Genomic DNA, 22,026 nt, shown 5'->3' with positions numbered 1-22,026 from the left:
ATACAGGATTCTACCAGGCACATATATTCATCCCAAATAACTCAGGACACAGTATGTGTATCAGCCCAGGAGACCTAATATTTACCCAGAGACAAAACCCCAAATACCCCACAGCTAAGCCTGTCCCATGCTTCTAGGTTCCTTGTCGTCACAGTGGAGCAGCTAGCCAGCCAGAGAGAAGTCACCACAGCTTCCTCCCCTGGTTCCAGACTCCTAGGCTGTGTCCTTCATTCTGCTCCCCAGCCCTCTCTGTCCCTCTCACTTTCTCTGGCATCAACCCTGTACCCCACTGCTTCACACCTTTGCAAATAGGCAAACAGATAAAAGGCTGAGAATTGTGGCAGTGCCTGAGGCTGAGGTATCCTCATGAGTGTCCACCGATCTCTGAAATAGGTGGGAAGGACACACGGGGCGTCAAGAGGGCACTTATTTGGGGACTTAGACATGCTGAGATATGCCTTCCGTGTTTTCTAGTTTGAGCACATGTCATCTGTGTGTGTTACACGACCAAGGAATGGGCAGGAAGCTCAGGAGGGTGGGAAGGAGTGGCTGGGAAAAGTCAGTCTGGGAACAGTGGCACATCAGCTGATGAACATTCTGTTGAGCTTATGGATGAGTGCATTGAGGGCTTGTGGCCGAGTTGTGGAGTAACCGGAATGCTTGCACGATAAATCTGTGCCAGGGTTGGCCATGGGTCAGCAGGCTGTTCAAGGCCCAGAGCCACCAACTGGCATGGCCACCAGCCTGACCTCTGAGAACAGAGGCCATCGGGAGGAGGACATGGCCCCAGAGCTTTCCACCCCAAGCCTCTATTATAGCTCCCTCTCCTGGCGTAGTGGTTCTCAGCTCTGGCTGCAGCTGTACACTAGAATTACCTGAGGGGTCTCGAACATACATCCCTCAAGTCCACCCCAGACCATTTCCGATCTCAGCAGATGGGGACCTGCACCATGTTTTTAAGTGTCAAGAAGACTGGAAAGGGCAGCCAGGGCTGAGACCCCCTGCTCTGACTGGCTACAGAGGAAAGGCAAGTCCTCCAAAACTGTTCCAGGCCTGATGCCCAGGTGTGGCAAAGGAGCTGTGGCCAGAGCTTTGCGGAAAATGACATGTTGCTTTACCTGAAAGATCAGCCATATACATGTTCATTGCCAAAAACTTGGAAAATCCAGAAAAGTATAGAGAAAAGCCCACCTGGGCACTGGGAGCCTTTCCCAAGGCAGGAGTGAGGAGGGAGGCCTGATAAGACCCCAGCCTGGCTGACAGCACCTGCTTTCACACAGGTGGGGAGCAGAGTGGAGCCCCCCACTGCACATTGGAAGGGTCACACTGCCACTAGGCACGGACCCCAGCCTTGCACCACCACCCTTCCAACAGGCCAGGGTCTTTCCTGACCCAAGCTGGGTCCTAATGGGTGGGCGTGCTGCTGAGCAGGACCACAGTGGGCAAGGCAGTGACACCTGTTTGCAGGGGTCCAGGGTTGGTGTTTGGTCTGTCCTCTCACCCAGCGGTTCCTGTGGTGTCCTTGGGAGGAGTCACTTCCAGCCTATGCAAGCCCCAGTGACCACTGCCACAGCTCCTTCCACATCCTACAGCCCAAGGCGGGACCACCAGATGTGGGGACACACGCCGGCCCATGGCTGCTCCCCTCCAGCATGAGGAGCCAGGGCATCTCCAGCAGTGGGCTCCAGTCCTCACTTCTCTGTCTGCCCTCAGGGAGGGACGCTCCTTACAGAGCCCAGACTCCACAGAGGCAATATTCTGCACCTGCCTGGGAGAGACTGGAGAACGCCTGGGGGATGAAGCCTGGGAGAGGATGCCTGAGCCCAGAGAAACCAGGGCGGAGCCTGGACTTAGCTTGGGGCCACTCCTTCACCTGGGTCAATATTGACATGGAGCGGGCTGGGCCTTGGAGACAAGCCAGGCAGGAACAAAGTAGGCCCCAAGCCCTGGAAACTTGCTGAGTGAGGAGGTGGTAGATTAAGGGGGGCTGGGGCAGGAAGAGGGCAGGGCTTTGCTAGCAAGGCAAACTCTGCTCAGGGCCCGTTTTACTCCCGGCAGGCCCCCTTGAAGAGGGGCGGAGGTAGGGATGGGGGTGGGGTGGTGGGACCCCTTTCCTGCTAGGGGGAGGAGGGAGGGAAAGGCTAGGCATCCCACCCTCCCATTCTTGTAGCACCTGGCTGCCTGTGAGCCTGCCCTGGGCCTCAGTTTCCCCTCTGTGTGTCTGGGGTGTGACAGCCATGAGCCGGAGGCTGCCCAGGCCAGACTCAAGGCAGTGCTGCTCATCGTGGCCTGAGGACAGGTTCTAAGGCCAGACTGCCATCTCTCCTGGGCCTGGGATCACAGGTTACAGAGTAGGTGGTTCTGGACAGGGCAGTTCTGCCCAGGTGACATCTTCTGGTTTGCAGACACCGAGACAATTCTGAGGGGTGAGGCCTTGGAGAAGTTCTCGTGCCCCCCACTAAGCTGCTGACACTGGATTGTGCCAGCTGGGGTATCTGGCCCACAACCAAAGTGGAGAGGAGTCACCCCCTCAGCTTCTCAGAGGAGGAGGACTGAGCCCAGTAAAGGATCCAGACACACATACATACATACACACACACACACACACTGGGTCAGGTGCAGGCCACAGAAACATGTCAGCAAACATTTTATTAAGCAACTGCAGTATGCCGGGCACCATTCTACACACAGGTGGACGTGAGCAAGGCCCCGCCCACAGTGACTCACAGTCCAGCTGGGACACAGAGACTAACCAAAGATCCCACTTAGCAAGACCAGCTTCTTGGAGCACCATGATGAGGAAAGTGGTGATGTCTGAGGAGGGAGACTGCTGTGGCTAAGGAGGGCAGGAAGGGCCCTCTGCAGGGCTGCCATTTTGGCTGGGGCCTAAATGCAGTAAAGGAGCAGCTACGGGAAGATACAGAGTGGGACTTCCAGGCAGAGAAGACTGCAGTGCAAAGGTCTGCAGACAACGACCTGGGCGTCTTCAAGGGACACGAGGAATCATATTGCCAGAACGCAGTGAGCCATTCGAAGAGTGATGGGAGAGGCAGCTGGGAACGGCCATTGAGAATTTCATCCCAGTTTTAGTGGAAGCCACTGGAAGGTTTGGAGAGGGGGATGGTGTGAGCGGGTTTATGGTTAAATTCTGAGGTTAAATTTTCCCTCTAGTTAGTGAAAATCATAGACAGAAAATAGAATGGTGGTTGCAAGGGGCTGGGGGCAATGGGGAGTCTCTGTTTAATGAGTGCAGGGTTTCAGTTTTGTAAGATGAAAGAATTCTGGAAATAGTGGCAGCGGTTGCACAACAATATGAGTGTCCTTCACACCACAGAACCATATACTTAAAAGTGGATACACGTCGGGCGTTGTGGCTCATGCCTGTCATCTCAACACTTTGGGAGGCTGAGGTGGGTGGATCACTGGAGGTCAGGAGTTCACCACCAGCCTGACCAACATAGTGAAACCCCGTCTCTACTAAAAATACAAAATTAGCCGGATGTGGTGGTGCATACCTGTAATCCCAACTTCTCAGGGGGCTGAGGCAGGAGAATCACTTGAACCCAGGAGGCGGAGGCTGCAGTGAGCCAAGATTGCGCCATTGCAACTCCAGCCTGGGCAACAAAAGCGAAACTCCGTCTCAAATAAATAAATAAAAAGGGGATGCAATGGTAAATTTTAAGTATATCTTACTACAATTTTTTACATCTTGTGAAAAAAAGATTTTTTATATTTTACCACAATTTTTTAAATCTTAGGAAAAAAGATCCCTCTGGATACTGTGGGAGGATGGCCGCAGTGGCCAGGCAGACCCAGAGACACAGAGGGAGGCTGGCTCCGGAGCACGCAGGAGGCATGAGAGGGAGGGCCAGAGCCAGGATCCACCATGAACCAGCCGCAGACTGGCCAGTGGCTTGGGGGAGAGAGAAACTAAGGCAACTGCAGGTTTGGGGCCTAAGCACCCACTGGATGTTCACGATGAACATGTTCCTGGGGCTCAGAAAGGGTAGATCTGGGAGGGGCCTGAGGCAATGTTAAGTGTGAGGCCAAACGTGCCGGGAGAGATATGACCAGATGGAAGATGGAGACCTAGGCTGGGGCAAGTTCAGGGGAGTTGGGTCAGGGAGACGCTTGTGTTTCCATGGTATTTGCATCCTTCAGACTGGAACTGGGAAGGTAACTAGAAAACAAACAGGAGTGAAGGCCCGAGCTCTGCACCTGCTGCCATTTAGAGGACTGAGGGAGATGGGTGGAGTAAGAGGGAAGGAACAATGGTGACTGAACCGACTGCCGCTTGGATGAGAGTGGACATTGGTGACTTAGGAAAGAGCCATTACCAGGGAATTCAAGAACCAAGACCAACAGAGTGGGTGGGCTGAGGGGAGATGGGGGAAGAGTCAGTGGGAAGAAGTGAGGACACAGAGTCTTCCTGGGCACCGGGACAAAAGGAGACAGGGAAAAAGGTATGCACAGCTGCGGCGGATACACTGCCACTGTCACACACAGGGTCCCTGTCCCAAGTGGGGATTAGACAGGCATGCCAGGACACAGGCACATATATGACATCAGACAGGCAATGGCACACATGGGGACAGACCAAGTGCCTGTGACACAGGCATCCCTTCACACACAGGGACCCTGCATTGTGTCTATTAAACACAGTCACACACTAGCTATAGGTCCTGCTGGGCACAGACTGCCCCGAGTCCCCAAATCCTCGGACCCCTGTGACAGAGACCTTTGTGGGGTGAAGACAGCACAGGGAGAGGGTCTTGGGCAGTGGGCAGTGGGCAGGCTTTAGCAGCGTGGCTTTGATGGGACAGCCCATGCTGGCTGGTCCTTGGCTCGGACTGAGGCCTTGCCCTAAGCTGCCAAGAGGAGGTTGTGCCCCTGGAGTTTCTGGAAGGCTCTATTTGCAGCCCCTCCACCCCACAGTGAGAGACAGAGAGTGGCAGTGGGTGGCAGCTGAGGTGAGCGAGAGGTGTCTGCTGCAAGAGCTGGACTGGCCTCTCCCATGATGGGTAGCGGGGTTCCCTGAGGAGGGCTGTGCCAGGCAGTGAGCTCACATTTGGGTAGGGACAGCAGAAATATCTAGAGGGAGCCCTGGCCACCTTCCCTTCCTGAAGTGAGCTGGGTCCTACAGAGCCTAATCCCACAGCCCCCACCCTCAGTCCTACTTCCTCCTAAAGTTTGCTGGAGTGGCCTGGCCCTCTTGGTCCAGGGGGAGCCCACCACCCTGGGTGAGGGATCAGGGGCCCATCTAGTACTCCAGAGAAGGAAATTCCAGTATCTTCCACACTTCACCACTTAGCCCAGTCCAGGCCTCCATCCCCTGCTCTCTCTGGCCACTGGTACCCAGGCAGTGAGACCTGGGAGACTTAGCCATAGCCCTGGGGAGGGCGCTGGCCCCCAGATGGCTTGCTCAATATTTGTTGACTGACTAACTAAGTGAATGCCCAGCCCGCTGAGTGCTGTGTGGTGGGGTGTGTCCTGCAGGGCAGGAGCTGGGATTCAGTTACAGTGGCAGGGGCCAGGAGTTGGGAGGCAGAGACTGGCCCTGTGCCAGGCCCAGCACTGCTCACAGGCAGGGTGAAGGCGCGGGAGCAGTTTCCAGCAGGTAGGCCTGGGCAGGGTGTGTGTGTGGGGGGGGTTCCAGGGAACCAGTAGGGCAGAGAGTGGGCTATTCAACTCAAGGGCATAGAGCACAGGGTTGCAGGGCTCAGGGCCACAGAGCTTTGGCGGCAGAATTGGGAGGCAGCAGCAGCCCAGCAGGTGAAAACACTGATGGGGCAGGGCAACTGTGGCAGGCAGCCCAAGGGGAAGAAAGTGGCAGATTTTGTAGAAGGGCAGGGAGGTCTGTGGCCCACAGACTGAGTGTGCCTGCCCCCAACCCTGGCCCCATCCTTTCCCCTCATTCTAGAGGGCGGCACCACTCCCTGCTCCCTGGAAGTTGGGCAAGGTAATCTCTGGCTCCCTTCAACGGTACCCACAAAGGAAGGAAGGGCTCCTGTAGGGAGAGAAGGAGGCGCTGGAGGAGGGAGAGAGCTAGGAGAGTGGAGGCACCCAGGGACATGAGGGGCAGGAGGAGAGAAGAGGGTGTGTGTGAAGGGGGTAGGGAGTGCCCCGGGAAAGACAGGGGAACCCGGGGAAGAGAAGGGAAGACCTGGGTAGGGAGGGCGGGGAGGGAGACAGGAAAGGGTGTAGGGGAAAACAGGGAACCAGGAAAGGAGGAAGTGCCTGGGAAGGAAAAATGGGAGAAAAAGGGAAGGATCCCAGGGGAGAGGGGAAACCAACAGGGAGAAGGAAGAGCCAGGCAGAGGCAGGGGCACCAGGCAGGGACAGAGGGAAATCTTGGAAAAGGGGAGGCGTGGGGCATGGGGAGAGAAAGGGAAACCAGAGAAGGAACTGGGCATCTGGAAGAGAAAGGAGCCCTGGGTGGAGGAAGCGCACCCCCAGGGAAGAGAAGGAGGGGCTTCCAGGAGGAAGGAGAGGACCAGGGGTAGGAGGGTTCCCACTTGGGAAGGTGGTGAAAGGGAGTTCCCCAGAGGAAAGAGGGCAGAAGGGTTTGGGAGGCTGGAGGGGGCACTGTGGGGAGTTCCCCAGAGGAAAGAGGGCAGGAGGGCTTGGAAGGCTGGAGGCGGCACTGTGGAGAGGTAGGAGGCCCCCGATCTTTGAGCACCCATTCCCCATTGAAGCCCAGGTGGAAGAGAGTGAACACAGATGCCATGGGAGTGGGACCTCAGCCCTCGTGGCTGAGGGTCTGGCTCCACAGGCTGGGGCTGGATATCAGACAGGCTCCTGGCCCCCTGGGGGCGATGCTGCCCCTCCCAGTGACATCAGCTGAGTCCCAACATTCTGGCTGCCAGTTTGACTTTCCTGTCCCCCATGGGCCCTGGTTGCCACTGTTCTGAGGCCATCCAGTAGTCTTTCTGACACTCTGTCACCGAGTTGCACTCTTCCATGAGCTACGTACAGCTCACAGTTTCTGTCTGCACCTCTGGTCACTGCCTGCCTGGGCCTCTGGTAATTGTCACTGGTTACTATTTCTGCCTGTTACTCAGTGTCCTACATGGCCACCATTGCATGTCATCCTGCTTGCCACCCAACGTCCTCACGTTTTCTGTTGCTTGAGATCACCTTTTCATGGTCACTATGTCTGCCTGTCACTCATGTCATTGTCACACCAATAGGCCATCAATTGTGGCAACAGATCCTGGGGCAGTTAGGGTGTGGGACGGCTCCCTTCTCCATTCACTTTCACTCAGTCCTGTCACAGGACAGCACGCTTCACTCATTCAACAACTACTTACCGAGTACCTGCTGGGGGCCAGGCAGCTGGGATCCCACAGTAAACAAGAGGACAAACCCCTGCCTTCAGGAATCTGATGCTCTGGTGAGGGAGACAGCAGCCAACAACCATCCTATGGTTTCCACAGGGTGCGGGAGGAGCTGTGAGCTAAACCCAGCTCTAACCCCCTAGAAGGACCGCCCACTCTGCCCCTGCTGCCCCACAGCCTCCTCCGCTCCCACCACATTTCCTTGGCTACCTGTTGGGTGTTGCCACAGTGTACTGTGAACTCACCAGGGCCAAACCAAGGGCCCTAACAAAGGTGTAAGGAATGTGAGCCACTCTATGCCACCTATTGTACCACGCCTGATTCTGTAACTCTGTCCCCTTGCCTTGTTCTGCCTGGAGCCAAGGCTGTTCCTGCTATTGATAAGACATAGTGGGAGTGGAGGGGGAGGGGGAAGGACTAACACACCAGGGTCACCCTGAGTGAGAGATTCAGAAAGAAGTGACTTTTGGACCAAACCTCACACACAGGTTTCTGAAGGCGTGGTGCAGGGAAGCCTCAGGTAATTGAGTATGAAGTGCCGAGACATAACAAAATCGACAGAAGTGAGGGTCCCTTCCTTCCCCCAGGTACTTCTCATTCCATGTCACTGTCACTCACTGCCCTCTCACTCTCTCCCTCCTCTGCACACGCAGAACCACACAGCACAGACTCAAGCAAGCTAAATCGCTATTTGCAGAGCCTGTGGCTGTTTGCAGAGCCTGTGTTTATACAGAGTTCAGCTCTGTTTCAAGAATTTGTCAACTGAAGCAGGAGCATCACTTGAACCCAGAAGGTGGAGGTTGCAGTGAAGTGTGTTCGAATCATGCACTGCAGGCTAGGTGACAGAGCAAGACCCTGTCTCGAAAAAACTGAAAAAAAAAATTGTCAAGTGTTTATGCCTAATCTGCCCAACCCACTCATATCAACTGAGCCTGTCACTTGCTGCAGAATCTGTCAGTCTTCATAGTCTGTGTGCTGACATTTGTGTGTTTACAGAGCCCTCCTAATAAAAGTCATGTTCTATAATGAAGTTGTACAGGTAGCCAGGCGTTGGTCTCCAACCTGAGAACTCTGGCTCTTGTTCCTTGTGTCATCCCATATTCCTGCCTGGCCTAGGATGGACATCAGCAAGGGCCTCCCAGCCATCCAGGGAGGCCTCCACATATGGATCACTGAGGTGAGAGGCACGACCAGATAGGAGAGTTGGTGACATGGAAGAGCGTGGGGTTTCCCACACCAGGCTTCTCCCGCCCCCAACTCAGAGCGTCCTCCTCCACCCCACCCTAGCGGGTGTCATGGGTAGGGATCTCCTGAGTTGTTACAGGGCACTCTCCTCTCCCAGAACCAGAAGATGGTGCCGGTACCCGAGGGGGCTTACGGGAACTTTTTTGAGGAACACTGCTATGTCATCCTCCACGTGAGTCGCTTGGGGAAGTCTGTCTGAGAGGGGTGACATGGCCCAGCATTGGGGAGACCGTGGCACAGACATAAACTCTGCCCCTGGGAAGCGGCAAGTTGAGAGCCCGAGAATCACATCCCACAATGGGGCGGTTACCGTTGAGGCTTCTTAGCCCTTCCCTCCCCCTTCCTGATCTCTGCGGAAGCCCCATGGCCCTTGGTACATCCTCCCCTTCTTCACCCGCACCTCCGCCTTCCCCGCAACACATATACACAAACACCCGGACTCTAGGTTCCCCAGAGCCCGAAGGCCACGCAGGGGGCGTCCAGCGACCTGCACTACTGGGTCGGGAAGCAGGCAGGTGCGGAGGCGCAGGGCACTGCGGCAGCCTTCCAGCAGTGCCTACAGGAGGAGCTGGGGGCCCAGACCGTGCTACACTGCGAGGCGCAGGCCCACGAGTCCGACTGCTTCTGCAGCTACTTCCGCTCGGGAATCATGTGAGTGCAGGGGCGGCCGGGGGCAGGACGGAGCCGTGGAGGCGGTGCCTGGGCTGGGGCAGTCTTAGGGTGGCCATCGTCCACATCCCTGAATGGGGAAAGCCGGGAGGGGTTAGGTAACACTTTATTGAGATACAACTCATACACCATACGATTCACCCATTTAAAGTACACATACATGTCAGTGATTTTTAACAGTTGTGTGCAACCATCACCACAATCAATTTTAGAACATTTTCATCACCCTAAAAAGAAGTCCCATACCCCTTTGCAATCACTCCCCATTTCCCTCCAACACCCCCATCCCCTGCCCTAGGCAACTACTCATCTACTTTGTCTATACATTTGCCTCTTCCAGGCATGTCATAGAAATGGAATCATTCAACAAGTGGTCTTCCCTGACGGACTCTTTTTGCTTAACACACTGTTTTCGAGGTTTATCCATGTTGTAGCATGTGTTATGACTTCTTTTTATTACCAAGTAATATTGCATTTTATGAATATACTACATTTTATTTATCCATTCATCACTTAATGGACATTTGGGTTGTTTCCACTTTTTGGCTGCTATGAATGTGTTTCTATGAACATTTGTATACAAGTTTTCGTGTGGACAAATGTTTTCATTTCCCTTGGTATATACCTAGGAGCAGACACCAATGTTGCTTTGAGTTTACTTTTATATTACCGTGCTGGTGGGAATATGTCTTTTGCTGTAAATTGCTTCACAGGTGTTTTAAATTAACATTTGCAATATATTTGGCAGTATAGGAAATTGCTGCTATTTGATCATTTCCATTTCATACAGTTGAACCTATATATGCATATAGCATATACATGAACACATGCACACAAGCATATGCACAGATGCAGAAACACCACCCCCATGTAAGTCCACCTATAGATGGACATGTGTGAATATCCATGTTCACCTACACACATATATACTGTTGCCCATTTTCATGTACTCACCATCTAGACTTACAGGGATAAACAAATAGACACTGTGCCCCCAAATGTATGTACATGTACACATATATGTATGTGTCCACATGACTGCATGGAAGTGCACTACACATGGAAACGAATGCACACTCATGCCCTATGTGTGCACCCATGTACTTATACATACATGTGTTCACACAGACTCCCGTGCATGTATGAAGCAGGCACGTATGTGCATGTGCTCACATCTGCAGTCATTCGTGCATATGGCAGACTGTGTTCTCACATACACAGAATGTATATACCCTCCTGCTATTCCCTCCTCAGCTACAGGAAGGGAGGCCTAGCGTCTGACCTCAAGCATGTGGAGACCAACTTTTTCAACATCCAGCGACTGCTGCACATCAAAGGGAGGAAGCACGTGTCTGCCACTGAGGTGAGGCTGCCAGGGGAGCCTCTTGACCTCTGGACTCGGCTCAGACTGGGTGTACTGAGGTATAAGGAAGTTGGAAATTGGCTGGGGGTGTGGGGAACAAGGAGCTGTCAGCATTCCCAGATGGTCTTGAACGAAGAGAATGGAGAGGACACCAGGCTTCTAGCCCCACTTCTGCCTCTGCTCCCCGGACCTTATGTTTCTGCATCTGTCACATGGACATATTGAGAACCTGGGCACAGCTACTTGGGAGGCTAAGGCAGCAGGATCACCTGAGCCCAGGAGTGATTCATGATGACACCACTGTACTCCAGCAGCTTGGGTGACAGAGAAAGACCCAACCCTGTCTCTAAAACCAAAAAAAGAACTTGGGCAGATGGGGCAGACGATACGGCACCTGTGAATGGTCCTTGTTAGCAACACAGTGAGAGGTGGTGCAAAACTTGGGGAGTGCCTAACCTCACACTCTCTCACACACGTTGTCATTGTCACACATATGCACACACACTGTCTCCCACTGTTATCCCCAGGTGCTCCTCTGGTCCATTGAGTGCCCTTGTGCAAATCAGAACACAGTGTCCCTTTCTTCCATCTGTCAGGAAATTACAGGAAAGTACTGGTTTTGTTAGAACAAAACATTTTACTGCCATCTGGCCAGAATTTGGTGTAATGAACATTCAGGTGTACAACATCTACAGTGTGAATGGTAACCCTTGAGGTATGCAAGTGAGTCTGCATAGGCAGCCTGTGACACACAGACAATCCCACATAGGCTCTGCATGTCACCCACAGACCCAGTGACCATACATCTCTGGTCGTTCAGGGACACCATGAAGCCCCATGTTTCTCCTATTATCCTGGCATAATTATCTAAAGTACTCCCTTTTACTCTCAAAAGTGTGTCCGTTTGGAGACTCTTCATCCATACGTATACACTGTCACCATGAGCACACACACTTCTTCACATGTGATGTGCCCACATACATACGTGTGTATATGCACACACACAAAAGATAAACAGATACACTCCACCTGTATACATGTGTACATGTACACATGTACAGCAACAGATATGCACTGAGAAATGTCATAAGTCGTGTACACCCTGTGAAATGCAGCATTATCTACAGTCACACATGCCTAGTACACCCAGTTGCATACAGCTTCATGCACACGCGACACATCCCAGCTATGCTCCCCTCTAGCGGATGCTGGTGGTATGACACCCTGTCTCCCTCCCTGCTCCTCCTGGCTCTGGCAGGTGGAGCTCTCCTGGAACAGCTTTAATAAGGGTGACATCTTCCTGCTGGACCTAGGCAAGATGATGATCCAGTGGAATGGGCCCAAGACCAGCATTTCTGAGAAGGCTCGGGTAAGTGTCTGCCCAAGGAACTGGGGAGTACGGGGCTTGGGGGGGAATGGTCCTCCAGGTGCCCATCCTTCAGCACCCCAAGAGGTGGGCTTGGCTCTCTGCTACAATCCAAGAAACATCTACGAGTTACAAGCTGAGTTCAGACCCTGCACTGTTGGTGTCCCCCTGGATGCCAGGATGAGGGGACACCAGCCCTTCTCCCCACCAGCCTCTGGGAGCTGAGCAGTGACAGGAGAAAGCTGTGCTGTGAGGGGGCACACTGGTGACACCCTGACTGCCAGGTTCTCTCCCGCAGGGGCTGGCCTTGACCTACAGCCTCCGGGACAGGGAACGTGGTGGTCGTGCACAGATTGGTGTGGTGGATGATGAGGCCAAAGCCCCAGACCTCATGCAGATCATGGAAGCTGTGCTGGGCCGCAGGGTGGGCAGCCTGCGTGCCGCCACACCCAGCAAAGATATCAACCAGCTGCAGAAGGCCAGTGTTCGCCTGTACCAGTAAGTACCCTTGGGGTGGGCAGGAGTGGATGGGACAGTCCAGGACTCCGTGTCCATCACTACTGCAATAACACGGCATCCCTAGAAAGTCCTCCAGCAAAGGCTGCTGGGTTTCTGGGACATGTCATATGGACCATGGGCCCAGCCTGTACTCTTCCATGGTGTGCGGCTGCCTTGCTGAGAAACCTATTGTACATACGGGGGACTGTGGTGCCCTGCTAGGGTCAGGGAGCTGCCTAAAGCTCCACAGCAAGGCTGCGGTCAAGTCAAGACTACAACTCAGGGCTCCAGCCCCCATGCCTTCTGTCTCTGAGGGGCTGGGGTGGGGTCCTAAGAGGGGCTGGAGTGGAGCCAGGTCAGGGAGGGGCTGGGCTGGTCACTCCTGGGTTCCTGTTCCCCCAGTGTCTATGAGAAGGGCAAAGACTTGGTGGTCGTGGAGTTGGCGACCCCCCCACTGACCCAGGACCTGCTGCAGGAGGAGGTGAGGAAGTCCTGGCCCCAGCTATTCGCATCCTTCCCCACCCACAACCCCAGCCCAGTCTGGACCACCTACTGACCAGCCCCACCCTTGCTCCCAGGACGTCTACATCCTGGACCAGGGTGGCTTCAAGATCTATGTGTGGCAGGGACGCATGTCTAGCCTCCAGGAGAGAAAGGCTGCCTTCAGCCGGGCTGTGGTGAGCCCCGGGGCTCTGTTTGAGAGGAACAGAGCACTGTCCTGCTGTCTGAGTGGGGACGCAGCGCTGCCCCGGGGTCTAAGGGAGGAATCAGCCCTCCCCTGGAGTTTGAGTTGGGAAATCCTATGCTGGAGTCTTAAAGGGGAGGTAGCCCTGCCTTGGGAGCCCTGAGATTGAAGACCAGGTGGCCACTGAGAAACCATATATAAAAGGGGCACGTGGCCCTGCCTTCAGGTGTGGGGCCTTACTGACTGGGCGGCCCTGCTTTCTGAGGGTGGGGCTGGGGAGGAGACGGGGCTCTGTCTGGGGTCCATGAGGGTTGACATGGCCTGTCCTGCCCGAGGCCTGGACTAAGGGGACCCTGCCTGCCCTCAGGGACCTCAGAGAAGTTGGTGGTGACACAGTCAGTTCGTTAAGTGGGTCATGAGCTCGGTTAATTAACGCTTCTTGGAGCTCGGCTGTCCCAGAGCTGTAGGTCCCCAGGGGCGGGAGTGGAGCAGTGGACTCTCGGGTCGCAGGACTGACGGTGCCTTCTGCCCCAGGGCTTCATCCAGGCCAAGGGCTACCCAACCTACACCAACGTGGAGGTGCTGAACGACGGTGCCGAGTCGGCCGCGTTCAAGCAGCTCTTCCGGACTTGGTCTGAGAAGCGGAGCAGGAACCAGAAGCTCGGCGGGAAGGGTGAGCGGGCGGGGCGGGGCTGACGGGGGCGGGACTAGCGGGGGCGCGGCCTGGCAGGAACCGGCAACTCGGCGGGATGGGTGAGCGGGCGGGGCGGGGCCGGAGGGGGCGGGGCCTGGCCTGCACGGGGCGGAACAGAACCTTCTCAGGATGAGCAAAGGGGCGTGGGCGGCGGAGGACGGGGCGGGACCTGGAATCTGGGAGGGATGGTTGAGGAGTGGGCGGGGCAGGGATGGTGTGGGAGGGGATGGGGCCGAGGGCGCAACTGACGCCTGCTCCTCCACCTTCAGATAAATTGATTCATGTAAAGCTGGACGTGAGCAAGCTGCACACCCAGCCTGAGTTAGCAGCCCAGCTCAGGATGGTGGACGACGGCTCTGGGAAGGTGGAGGTGAGGGGCACTGGGTTAGCTGGGGGAAGATGGGCACACAGGGGTAAGCTTTGCCTACAGGTAAACAGTATGACTGCTATCTAACGTGACCCAGGTCCATATCCATATACACAATCAGGGACACCAACGGACACGTGTACATTTACACACTCTTCTAACAGGCAGTTCATAGTCATAGCTAATCATATACAGCCATGGGCACTCACATAACACAGACACACAGTAGAGTAACACTTGGACCCTTAAATTCGCCCTGTAGTCACATGTAGGACAAAATCAAACATATGCTTATACAGACACACATACACACATACATAGTCACAGCCAAGTACACAACCGCAAATATGAAGCTGCAAAAACTCTACATCAGACATGACCACAGTCACACACAACCATCAATCCACAGAGACACACCAACACAGACACATGATCACACATAATCAATCACAGCCCCACACACCCAACCCCAGCTCATAGCCATACACTGTCAACCACTCATCTGGTCTCAGTCCAGTGACCTGCGAGACACAGGGTTGAGGGCCACTTCCAGGCTCTGTATAGTGTGGGGTTGTATCTTGACTTGTTGGCTGACCCCCTAGGCAGAGCCCTGAATTTTTTAGGCCCTAGTTTTTAAATAAAATGGAGTCAGAAACTGTGGTCCCATCTGGCCCCAAGGCTGATGTGGGCATCCTGTGGAATTGTGGGAACAGAACTGCTGGGCGTGTGCAAGGGGTCCTAGTTCTCGAGGTAGGTGGAGGTCAGAGAAAACCAAGATTTCTTTTTCCTTTGCCCTAATATGGATGGACAGAAGCGATGAGTGAGAAGAGACTGAAAGAAGAGAAGATGGGCAAGGGGGAAGAAAGGGGAGACAGGGAAAGAGGAAGACAGGGAAGGAGCACAATGAGAGACAGAGAAAAAAAGACTGGGAAGGACAGGTGATGACGAGGAGACAGAGGGAAGGGAGGAGGAGGTGGGGTGGAGGAAGAGCAGGGAGAGATGGGGTACAGGGAGAAGAGAAGGGGGGTCAGGAATAGATGGGATACAGAGAGAGAGAGACAGAGAGCCAGACAGTGGGAGAGGGAGACAGGAAAGCAGAGGGAAAGGTGAAGGACGGAGGGAAAGAGAGCTCCGGAATTCAGGCGCCAAGCACAAAGTCAGGGAGGGGATCTCTCCTGGCAGACAGTGGACAGGCAGGCAGAGAGAGGGCCTGAGCCAGGGGTCCTGGCTGTCCGGTAAGTGCCAAGTGGCCTGTGGTCAGGTCAGCCCCTTTTGTGAAAGACAGGGCTCTGGCTGCTCTGGGCTGGAGGTCAGCTCCCCAGGGACAACTGTTAGGGTCAGTGTGGGAAAGGACACCCAGGCCTTGTCTCCTGCCATGCAGAGGTGAGGTAAGGGAGGTGTCATCGTCCCCAATATACAGGTGGGAAAGGCCTGAAGCTTAGAACAATGTCACTGCTAACACAGGGCCTATCTGGGATTTGACCAGAGTCTGCCTGGCTCCAGGCTCTGCCACCCACAGGAAGAAGAAACTACACTAACAGATGTGAGACAGTGTTTGCCCTTCAGTCTTTGAACAGGCTTTGTGTTTTCTAAATGACACTTGAAAAAAGGGAATTCATTCAAGAGCTCCAAGGCTTCCCTTTCCGCCTGGCTTCTGTTGCCCTGGCCTGAGCAGCAAGCAGCTGGGAGGGGACCGAACTGCCTCTAACCAGGGCTGTGGCTGGTGGGGTCGGGACTGGGGCTGGGCATGTGGCTGGGATTGGGTCCATCTCCCAAGTGTGGTGGGTTTCAGAGGTCCATGGGGAAAGGGTCGCCTGCAGATCCTTGTTCAAGCCCAGCACAAAGCCCGGAATGGGCCTGGAGCTGAGGGTGGGCCCCTGGCCTTTGTGGATGAGGAAGGCCTCGGAGGCTGGGGAGAGCTTTCCGGTTGGGTGCAGGATGGGTGGGCTGGTTCAGGAAGAGCAGCCATCTGTGCCCATCGGTCCCTTATTCCCCAGGTGTGGTGCATGGAGGACTTACACAGGCAACCCGTGGACTCCAAACATCATGGACAGTTGTGTGCAGGCAACTGCTACCTTGTGCTCTACACGTACCAAAGGCTGGGCCGTGTCCAGTACATCCTGTACCTATGGCAGGTGAGCCAGCCTGAGGGAGGCGGCACTCACCTTAAAGCCCAAGGGCTGGGCTCTGGGAGTGAGATGTGAGAGCTGGGCCACGCCCTCACTCACTGCCTCTACCTGCAGGGCCACCAGGCCACGGCAGATGAGATCAAGGCCCTAAACAGCAACGCTGAGGAGCTGGATGTAACGTATGGTGGCGCCCTAGTGCAGGAGCATGTGACCATGGGCAGCGAGCCCCCTCACTTCCTCGCCATCTTCCAGGGCCAGCTGGTGATCTTCCAGGTAGGTCTCACCTTGCCCCTCTGGCCACAGCCTGCCCAGTTCTGCATGGGCCATGGCCCCTTGCACACACTTCTAAGCACTTTCTCTTTGGGCCTGGGGCCTGCTTCTCATCCCCTAGTTTCCCAGAGCTTGTCTAAGGCCCAGGAGCTCCAAGGTTGGCCCCTGCCTGACTTACCCTCCCCAGTCCCAGAGCCAGATGAGGAATTTGAGTTGAAAGGGAGCCAGAGGCTTGCCTGGGGCCGCACACTGGCAAACCTGGTCCCCACTTTCCACCTCCAAGGCCTGAGCACCCATGCCCCTACCACTCAGAGATGGGGGGGAAGGTTCATTTAGAAAGGGTCTGTCCCTATCCCAGACTGATGGTATTCCTGCACTCCATGCTTAGAGAGTAGAGGGTCCTATACTCCTCATGTGAAATCACCAGTGAGGGCTGTGGTAGCTTCAAGCAAGGGTCCCTGAGCTCTGAGGTAATATGTCCCACACTGGGACAGGAAGGCGCCCCCGGGAGCCCTTGCCCAGCCTGAGGCCTTGCTCTCCTGTAGGAGAGAGCTGGGCACCATGGAAAGGGGCAGTCAGCGTCCACCACGAGGCTTTTCCATGTGCAAGGCACTGACGGCCAAAACACCAAGACCATGGAGGTGCCAGCCCGTGCCTCGTCCCTCAACTCCAATGACATCTTCTTGCTGGTCACAGCCGGCATCTGCTACCTCTGGTTTGGGAAGGTACCCACAGCACTGACCACTTGACTCATGCCCAGAGGTAGTGGTGCCAGGCTGGGGGTGGGTCCTCTCCATAGGGGATGCAGACTTTGAGTCCAGCCTCAGATAGGCTGATGGGGGGAATGGGGAGGGGAAGAAGCCACAGTGTCCCCTCTGGAACTTGGGGAAAGTTACAAAGTTACAGGTGGACCTGAGCGTCTACAGGTCAGAGCCAGGCCCAGGCCGCCGCCTCCTTACTGCCTGGAGCACAGGGCATGTCCCTTCCCAGGTCTCTTGGGAAAAGGGGAGGCCTATGCCAGTTTGCTGGAATTTTCTCTAATTTTCAGCACGAACTATGACTGACCCTCTAAGCCTGGGAGCCTCCCATCCCATGCTCTGGACCTTGCGAGGGTCCCAGACCCTGTGATCCAGATCAGCTGGGGACACAGGCCTGGAGGGTGAGGAAGATGCCTTGTTCACCAGTGCCCTGCCGTCAGCTTAGGCCTCCTGTGACTTGGGCCCAGCCCCATCCCATACACCCCGTAAATGGGATATGGGGCTGGAGGTGAAGGCCCCTCCTCATACAGGGCCTGAGCCATCTCTTTGCCTGCTAGGGGTGTAATGGTGATCAACGTGAGATGGCACGGGTGGTGGTCACTGTCATTTCCAAGAAGAATGAGGAAACAGTGCTGGAGGGTCAGGAGCCTCCCCACTTCTGGGAGGCCCTGGGAGGCCGGGCCCCCTACCCCAGCAAGAAGAGGTAACAGGGTTGGGAGGAGAGTATTCTTATGCAGAGGAGGAATTGAGGCCCAGAGAGGAGGGTGGGTGACTGGGGTTCACACAGAGAGCTGGAGAGACAAGACTAGAACTGGGGACTCTCAGCTTCCCACTCACAGAGACTCCCACGAGCACAGCCAGCCCTTCACTCCCAGGCCTGGGTAACTTGGGTCTCGAAGATGCTGGGGAGGGTGGGGGCAGTGGCGCTCTCTGCTGGCAGAATCCCCTCCCTGCATTGTCCTGGTCCTGGGCCAGGGGACAAAGCACCCTACAGTCCTCAGGGGTCACAGTGCCCAGTGTGTGTGTATACAGTGTCATATGATGTATCAGTATATAATGCATGTGGATGTGCAAGAACAGGTCTATTCTGGGTGTTGTGTGTGTGGTGTGTAAATGGACAGGGTTTGTGTGGCAGGTAGGAGTGAGGCCTCAAGGGGAGGAGGGAGCTGAGTCCTGGTCACTCTTGGTCTGCCTGTGGGGCTTAGTTTATGTGCTGCACTCCCCGCAATTCTCCTGAGCTCAGTACTCCCGCCTCCTTCTCCCAGCCTGGCTTCCCCTCCTTCCACTTTGGGCTGGAGACCTACTCTCTGCCAGGGGTGGGCTGAGGAGCTCCTCCCATCCCAGGGAGGGTGAGACTCCAGCTCAGGCCCTCCCCTTCCCCTGCAGCCCTCTCCTAGGGGAATTCATGGGACATCTTGTATCACAGCTGGGTGGGGCGAAAGCTTTCTCCATGAGCAGAGAGGGGCCCTGCACCCAGAGCAGAGCAGAGTGCTCGGGGAGCGGACCATGGGGCTCAGAGGAGGGCCCAGGGCTCCCACTCCTGAGAAGTGGCTTCCCAGCCCCCGGGCTGGGGCACTTGTGCCATGGGCTGGGGTGCCTCTCTGCGTGGCTCACAGCCTTGCTGTCCGTGCTGGCCAGGCTCCCTGAGGAGGTCCCCAGATTCCAGCCACGACTGTTTGAGTGCTCCAGGCAGATGGGCTGCCTGGTCCTGGCAGAAGTGGTGTTCTTCAGCCAGGAGGACCTGGACGAGTATGACATCATGTTACTGGACACCTGGCAGGAGGTAAAGTGGCCACCCCTGCCTGGTGGGGCTGTGAATGGGAGTGTATCTGTTTGTGTAACTGGGTGTGTGTGTATCTAGCCATCTGACTCTGTACATAGGGTTGTGGGTGAGTCTGTGTGACCCTGTCACTGAGCAATTGCATTGCGGTGCATATGAGACCATGGATGAGTGTGTGTCACCAGGTGGCAGCACTGAGACTCTGGGAGACTAGGAGTGTGTTGGAACTCAGGGGTAACTGAGACCATGTTTGCAGTTGTGTGCGGCTCTGTGTGCCTTATGATACTGTGTGTGGCTCCAGCGACAGTACCTGCGGCCAAGCATGTGTCAGTGCTGCATGAGTGACTGTGAGTGGAATGCCCAGTCACATCAGTCATTTGTGTGTGGCTTGGTGTGAGCGTTTGCCTTCGTGCACCTGTGTGTGACACTTTGTTAGTGACTGTGAGGTCACATGATGGTAGAACTGACCAGACCAGTGGCAACTGGTGAAAATGCGTCTGTGAGAGACTGTGACTGGCTGTGGGTGCGTGATGGATGGGTGTGTTTGTGGGTCTGTGTTTCTGTGCACAGCGGTGTAACTGGCTGGGTGTGCGTGGCTGTGTAAACAAGGGCTGTTGTGTTTACGTGCAGCTGTGTCTGACAACAGTGGATGACTGTGTGGCTATGGTTTGCTGTCTCGCTGTGTGGCGATGGATGACTGTATGACTGTGTAAGCTGCAATAATGTGTGTTCTCTGCGTCTCTGTGGGGCCATGTCTGCAGCACTGTTTGAATTGGTGATGAAGCTGTGTGCTCCCATCTCACTCAGAACAAACCCAGAGCTCTTACCACAGCCCTTCGTGACCTGGCCAGCCCCAACTCTTTGACCCAGTTTCCCCCCGCACCCCCGCACTGCTTCTGCTGCAGCTACAATGGCCTCCTTGTGTTCCCTGAACATGCTGGGCACACGGCCACCTCGGGGCTTTTACACTGGTTGTTTCTTCTGGTTAGGGCACTTTTCCTCCAGACATGCATGTGACTTGCTCTCTCATGAAAGCTCTATAAGAGCAGGGATTTTTGTCCATTTACTTTCATTGTTGACGCCCCAGAGTCTAGACCAAGGCCCAGCACACAGTAGGTGCTCAGTAAGTATTTGTGGATTGATCTCCAGGTAAACCATGCAAGAAAAAAAAGATGTGTGGGTTGAATATGTGTGCATGCATGCATTCCTGTGACTTTCTCGTGTGTTCACGGATGTGTGGGTATGGCCGCTTGCTGGATGTGTCTGCTTGGCCAGGGATCTGTATGTGGGGTCCTGTCTGGGACAACTGATAGACAGGGAGTGGACAGGAAGGGGTCTGCTCTGGGCAGCCCCTCCACCTGCCCAAGGCCAGGCCCCCTCTGTGGCCCAGATCTTCCTGTGGCTTGGGGAAGCTGCAAGTGAGTGGAAGGAGGCGGTGGCCTGGGGCCAGGAGTACCTGAAGACCCACCCAGCAGGGAGGAGCCCGGCCACACCCATCGTGCTGGTCAAGCAGGGCCATGAGCCTCCCACCTTCACTGGATGGTTCTTCACTTGGGACCCCTACAAGTGGACCGTGAGTGAGGCCTGAAACCCCCAGCCCCACCCTAATTTGGGAGGAGAGGAGCCTGACCTGGGCCAATGGAATGAGGAGGCACTGCCCTGGCTGGGGATTGCCAGTGTGTGTAAGAGACCTGGTCTTGTCCTCAGGCCCCTCCTGACTCCTACTGGTGCCCCCTCCTCCTGCCCTGGCCCTGACACTTGCCCCTATTCTTGCTCCAGAGCCACCTGTCCCACAAGGAAGTGGTGGAGGGCAGCCCAGCAGCAACATCAACCATCTCTGAGATAACAGCAGTGAGTCCCGAGGCCCCTAGCCTTCCCCACAGTGACCTGGGCTCTGACCGCATGGTCCTGATAGGCAGGGGAAGTGCCAGGCCCTGGTAGGTGGGAGGGGCTGCAGTTGGAGGCAAGAGGCCTGTGGGTTCAGTGCAGCCTCCCTGTGGGCTACCGATTCCCCATCTTCCCCAGCCTGAGGCTCCTCTCTGGACAGGAAGTCAACAACTTCCGGCTATCCAGATGGCCGGGCAATGGCAGGGCAGGTGCCGTGGCCCTGCAGGCCCTCAAGGGCTCCCAGGACAGCTCAGAGAATGAGCTGATGCGGGGCCCCAAGTCGGGTGGCACCAGAACCAGCAGCTCTGTCAGCAGCACCAGCGCCACAATCAACAGGGGCCTGCGCCGGGAACAACTGATGCACCAGGCCGCTGAGGACCTGCCAGAGGGCGTGGACCCTGCCCGCAGGGAGGTGAGTGCCCAAGACCCCCATCACTCACTGCCCCAGCACCAGTGCATCTGACACTGAGCTGGAGGAGCCCGAGGCAGGATCCACTGGTGGCGTGCAGTGGGCAGCTGCCCCGGGAGATGTGTCTTCTAGCTGGGGTGGTGGGCAGACAGATGCAGGAGTCCTAAGCCCTGGATGACGCTCCTGAGTGGGGCAGGATTCTGGGCTCAGATGACACCCTCCCCTGTACCTCCCCCTCTCTCCCCTGCCCAGTTCTATCTCTCAGACTCTGACTTCCAAGATATCTTTGGGAAATCCAAGGAGGAATTCTACAGCATGGCCACGTGGAGGCAGCAGCAGGAGAAAAAGCAGCTGGGCTTCTTCTGACCCCAAGCCCTCTCGACTGCCCCTACCCCCCACCCCAACATACCTACAAAGCTGGGGAGGCCCTGCTTCCACTCCCCTCAGAGGCTTCTGGTCATCCTCTGCTTGTCAGTAAAAGCAGGGAGCCCATACAAGGTGTGGTATGCATGCTTTCAAGCCCGGGCCACTCAGCCACCTCTCAGGGGAAGGGGCCTCCGGGGCTGGCG

At 55.6% G+C, this 22,026-nt stretch overlaps 1 protein-coding gene across 2 annotated transcripts; it reads left to right on the top strand.

Annotated features, from left to right (window-relative positions):
• Positions 1-8,368: 8,368 nt before the first annotated feature.
• Positions 8,369-21,951, top strand: VILL (villin like). 2 transcript variants are annotated; one of them, XM_030930719.1, is made up of 19 exons: positions 8,369-8,514; positions 8,680-8,754; positions 9,028-9,233; positions 10,506-10,614; positions 11,873-11,983; positions 12,279-12,478; positions 12,881-12,959; positions 13,057-13,155; positions 13,698-13,836; positions 14,127-14,227; positions 16,222-16,359; positions 16,468-16,626; positions 17,169-17,348; positions 17,939-18,084; positions 19,020-19,164; positions 20,552-20,734; positions 20,941-21,012; positions 21,209-21,460; positions 21,710-21,951. In XM_030930719.1, the coding sequence occupies exons 1-19, from the start codon at positions 8,455-8,457 to the stop codon at positions 21,821-21,823; spliced, it is 2,568 nt and encodes an 855-aa protein (XP_030786579.1). In that variant the 5' UTR covers positions 8,369-8,454; the 3' UTR covers positions 21,824-21,951. The 2 variants fall into 2 exon arrangements, with proteins under 2 accessions (XP_030786579.1, XP_030786575.1); XM_030930715.1 differs by lacking the exons at positions 8,369-8,514; positions 8,680-8,754 and having other exon boundaries at positions 8,942-9,233; positions 20,941-21,098; positions 21,187-21,460.
• The last annotated feature ends 75 nt before the right edge of the window (positions 21,952-22,026 follow it).

This window comes from Rhinopithecus roxellana, chromosome 1 (assembly GCF_007565055.1).
Source record: "Rhinopithecus roxellana isolate Shanxi Qingling chromosome 1, ASM756505v1, whole genome shotgun sequence".
Classification (NCBI taxonomy): Eukaryota; Metazoa; Chordata; class Mammalia; order Primates; family Cercopithecidae; genus Rhinopithecus; species Rhinopithecus roxellana.
This window is presented reverse-complemented; position numbering and strand designations above follow the sequence as displayed.